Below are 4,577 nucleotides of genomic sequence, written 5' to 3'. Positions count from 1 at the left end.
GGGCCGCTTGGGAACAAAGGGCCAGGGAAGCGACATCCCGGCGCTTATTCTGAGCCTACTTGGGGGTGACACGGGCCGAGAGTGGGAGTGTAAAGAGTGTGTAGGGAGGCGTGAGTGCAGACAGGGGGCTGGGGGGGGGGACAGCGGCTTGGTCCAGAAGTGGGGCGCGCACCGAAGGCAAGCGTGCGGGAACCGCGACTCAGAGGGCGTGGGGGGTTGGGACCAGGCGGTCCGTCCCACTCGGCTCAGCCCTCCTCCAGGCCTCAACGGCTTCGGGGCTCCTCTGGCCTCCAGTCAGCTGACGCGGGGGGCGGGGGAGCTGTCAGGCACGCCCCGCCCAGCGTCGCTGGGCCGCGGGGGCCGTGCAGCCATTGGCCAACACGCCGGGCCGCTTGGGCCCCCGCGCTCCAGTGACATCAGGAAGCGATAAAAGGCGGCGGCGGCGCCAGCTCCTGCACAGCTGCACCGCCGGGCTGCGAGCGGCTGCAAGCGAGAAAGCCCTAGAGCCAAAGAGCCGGAGAGCGAGCGGCGGGCGCTTTGCCCCGCGCCTCCCCTCTGCCCCTGCGCGCACCTCGCCGACTTCTCTACCCTGCCCCGGCTCGACCTGACTCCTTCCCGGCGCGGTCGCAGCCCCGAGCTCCGGGGCAGCTCAGGCAGCCTCGGGAGGACTCTCCGGCGCGCCGCCGCGTCCCCAGACAAAGGCTTGGCCGGCGGCCCCGGCCCGCTGCGCCCTCGGCTCCCCGCCTCCCCGGCTTGCCGCTCGCTCTTCGCCCCCGCGTTTGGCTCGGTGCGTCCCGGCCGGCCGCAAAGTTTCCCCCGCGGCAGCGGCGGCTGAGCCTCGCTTTTAGCGATGGCCGCGGAGCTGAGCATGGGGCCAGAGCTGCCCACCAGCCCGCTGGCCATGGAGTACGTCAACGACTTCGACCTTCTCAAGTTCGACGTGAAGAAGGAGCCACTGGGGCGTGCGGAGCGTCCCGGCCGGCCATGCACACGCCTGCAGCCGGCTGGCTCGGTGTCATCCACCCCGCTCAGCACACCGTGCAGCTCCGTGCCTTCTTCTCCCAGCTTCAGTCCGACCGAACAGAAGACCCATCTCGAGGACCTGTACTGGATGGCGAGCAACTACCAGCAGATGAACCCCGAGGCACTCAACCTGACGCCCGAGGACGCGGTGGAGGCGCTCATCGGTTCGCACCCAGTGCCCCAACCGCTGCAGAGCTTCGACGGCTTCCGTAGTGCGCACCACCATCACCACCACCACCACCCTCATCCGCACCACGGGTACCCAGGAGCCGGTGTGACTCACGATGAGCTGGGCCCGCACGCTCACCCGCACCATCACCACCACCACCAAGCGTCGCCCCCGCCGTCCAGCGCTGCCAGTCCGGCGCAACAGCTGCCCACTAGTCACCCGGGGCCGGGACCGCATGCAGCAGCCGCGGCGACCGCTGCGGGAGGCAACGGTAGTGTGGAGGACCGCTTCTCTGACGACCAGCTGGTGTCCATGTCCGTGCGTGAGCTGAACCGCCACCTGCGGGGCTTCACCAAGGACGAGGTGATCCGCCTGAAGCAGAAGCGGCGGACCCTGAAGAACCGGGGCTACGCCCAGTCATGCAGGTATAAACGCGTCCAGCAGAAACATCACCTGGAGAACGAGAAGACGCAGCTCATTCAGCAGGTGGAGCAGCTTAAGCAGGAGGTGTCCCGGCTGGCCCGCGAGAGAGACGCCTACAAGGTCAAGTGCGAGAAACTCGCCAACTCCGGCTTCAGGGAGGCGGGCTCCACCAGCGACAGCCCCTCCTCTCCTGAGTTCTTTCTGTGAGTCCTGGCGGGTCCCGGCCCCCGCCCTTGCCCTGGCCCAGGCTCCCTATCCTGTGCCCCTAGCCCTGGACTCCCTGTCCCTGCCATGGCCCGCCCTTGACCTGTTTGACTCGAGCTAGAGGGAGGAAGGACGCGCGGGTCGCGGGAGCACGGGCGGGTAGAGCACCTTGGCTTAGAAGAGGGCAGCGCAGGGCAGCGCAGCCTCTTAGACTTGGGCAGAGTTAGAGAGACCGGGGCGGGTGGGAGGTCCGGAGTAACTTTTCTCCAAACTGAAAGGCCGCAAGGCATATTCTAAGGAGTCGCCAAGGCCGTCTGGACACTTCTGGCTCTGAGAACTTTGTGAGTGCCAGGGCCGCCGCTTTCAGCCCAGGACTCAGTTCGCCCCAGGAAAAGCAGAGGAGAGGAGAGGGACTCTGGAGTCCCCATGGGCGCGAGGCAAGGCTGAGCTAAGGAAGGAAAAACAGACAGCTCTGTCTGTCCAGAGTATGGAGAACACTGGCTCTCAGCCGGAGACGCGGGCCTCAGTTAGGACTTTCGGCGCGCGAAGGAAAAAAAAATCATCAATTTTAATGCCTGCTCGATTATATAGAAAAATACGAAAATCTGCATTAAAAATATTAATCCTGCATGCTGGACATGTATGGTAATAATTTCTATTTTGTACCATTTTCTTGTTTAACTTTAGCATGTTGTTGATCATGAATCATAACCCTCTTGTTTCTTTGGGTGAGAAGGGATTCAGTTCCTAACTCCTGCAGCTGCGAGCGAGCGAGCGGAGTTTCAGTCGCCGGCCGGCTTGTAAATTACCCGCGCGGCCAAACCACATTGAGAAGGTAGCAGCAAGCTGAGTCTTTGTTTGGGTTTATTATTATGGCATTTTTTTTGTTTGTAAGTAAAAATAAAAGAAAGCAAAAAGACCCACTAAGCCCAACTTTGTCCGGGGAATCCTTGCAATTTGTCTCTTCGCTCCCCTCTTCCTTCCCACTTCAGTTTTGAGTTTTGTTGGCGTTGAGGGAAAGCTAAGGGAGAGACAGCTGCGGAGATCCACACAGTGCAAGAGTGTGTCCTCTATCACTGCCTGGTCTTGGGGTCAAATTGGCACCACCACCCCCCCCCCACACACACACACAGAGAAGAAGAAAAAAAAGACCGGCTTGGGGTCAAATTGACCCCCCCCCCCCACACACACACACAAACAAGAAGAAAAGAAAGACCGGATTTGCATCCTAAGAAGTCAACTTAGGGCTGGTTTGGAATCCTCCAGAATGGCGCTAATTGCAAGCTCCCTCACCCCAGGGCTTAGGGTGAAAAGATTTCTCCCACCTCTTGCTACGTGTCAATGATGATCTGAGCTCCCATTGAGCCAAAAGCCATTCTTAGAATGTACTAGAAACCCACACATTGGCAACTAATGCTGCAGCTCTCAAGTGCGTTCTTGTCCAACGCATTATGTGTTTTCTCTGCTGTCCGGATAGCAGGGAGACTTATTGATGGTGTTCAACTCCCTTCCGTTGTACAGTAGTTATAGGGGAGGTCTGGGTGTTTTTCTTTATTGTTACTTTCATTTCTGCGGGTCAGTAAAAGGATTCAGTTGCACTGACAAAAAAAAAATACCAAAATGAAAGCGTACTTTAAAAAAAATTCCCACCTGAATTTGCTGGCGCTGCTGGCTGGATGCTTTTTTTTGTTTGTTTGTTTTTGAGTTTGTATTAGTTGATAAATTTGCAGTAAATAACAAGATTGTATGAACCGCATGGTGCTTGCAGTTTTAAATATTGTGGATATTCGTCCTGCATTGGAAACGAGCTTTGGTTTTTACTGATTCAACTGTGTTGAAATCAAACTTGCCGCAACGCAACAGAAATTGTTTTTAATTTCATGTAAAATAAGGGATCAATTTCAACCCCCTGCTTATGATATGAAAATATTAAAATCTAGTCTTATTGTAGTTTTAATTCAGACTGGTTTCTGTTTTTTGGTTATTAAAATGGTTTCCTATTTTGCTTATTAAAACCATGGAAATGGTGTTTATTTGGAGGACTCCGTGTCTGCATGACTTTAACTCTCTTGTTTTAAGAGTTGTACATCAAGTTTGGGACATTCTCTGGCAATGAACCCCAAACTCAGGGTGGGCAGATGACTCCCTCCAGTGATGACTGCCTGTGCCATATGTGAACCTCACCTGTGTTCTCTGCTATCCACCCTAGGTTCAAACCCCAGTCAACAGTCCATCTGTACGCCTCCGAGAGGGTGCACATCTGAAAGGGACACTCTGCAGCACTTTTGCTTTTCGGGCAAAAGATCAGGACTGGGCTGCTAGTCTACCTGCTGCTGGGCTTAGTGACAGAGGCCAGGAACTAAGAGTTGCAAACCTGGATAGAGAGGAAGCCAGGTCTCTTTTGGAGCCCAGGGCTAGCTAAGCTGCAGCCTTTGCCTTCTTGCCTGGGTGTTTGGGCATTGGGAGGCTTACAGCTAGGCTGCTGGCTCTGAACTGGAGTTTGCCCTTCTTTTTCCAAGGTGGATGGAATCGGGTGATACCTGACAATAGAACTTGGGAAATAGGACCCTCTTGGTAGGAAGCCCATCCTTGGTTATTTTTTTTCCAGGTTAGTATGTTCAGGGTGCACAGGACCATCAGCCCTTAAAAAAACAATCAGATACTGCATAGAGGTGTTTGGATTTCAGCATCTCCTCAGATTGGAGGCTGAAGGGCTTTGGGTGACTTAGCCTCACAGTTTCACAAGTAGTCTGAAGAT

At 55.8% G+C, this 4,577-nt stretch overlaps 1 protein-coding gene across 1 annotated transcript; it reads left to right on the top strand.

The window, feature by feature from the left end:
- The first annotated feature begins 432 nt into the window (after nt 1-432).
- Nucleotides 433-3,780, top strand: Mafb (MAF bZIP transcription factor B). Its single transcript, XM_034496518.2, has one exon. The coding sequence runs from the start codon at nt 851-853 to the stop codon at nt 1,820-1,822; it is 972 nt and encodes a 323-aa protein (XP_034352409.1). The 5' UTR covers nt 433-850; the 3' UTR covers nt 1,823-3,780.
- Nucleotides 3,781-4,577: the final 797 nt, after the last annotated feature.

This window comes from Arvicanthis niloticus, chromosome 2 (genome assembly GCF_011762505.2).
Source record: "Arvicanthis niloticus isolate mArvNil1 chromosome 2, mArvNil1.pat.X, whole genome shotgun sequence".
In the NCBI taxonomy this organism is placed as follows: Eukaryota; Metazoa; Chordata; class Mammalia; order Rodentia; family Muridae; genus Arvicanthis; species Arvicanthis niloticus.
This window is presented reverse-complemented; position numbering and strand designations above follow the sequence as displayed.

Excerpts from the sequence above, each read along its gene's own strand:
- Mafb (XM_034496518.2), top strand. The coding sequence starts at position 851 with ATGGCCGCGGAGCTGAGCATGGGGCCAGAGCTGCCCACCAGCCCGCTG.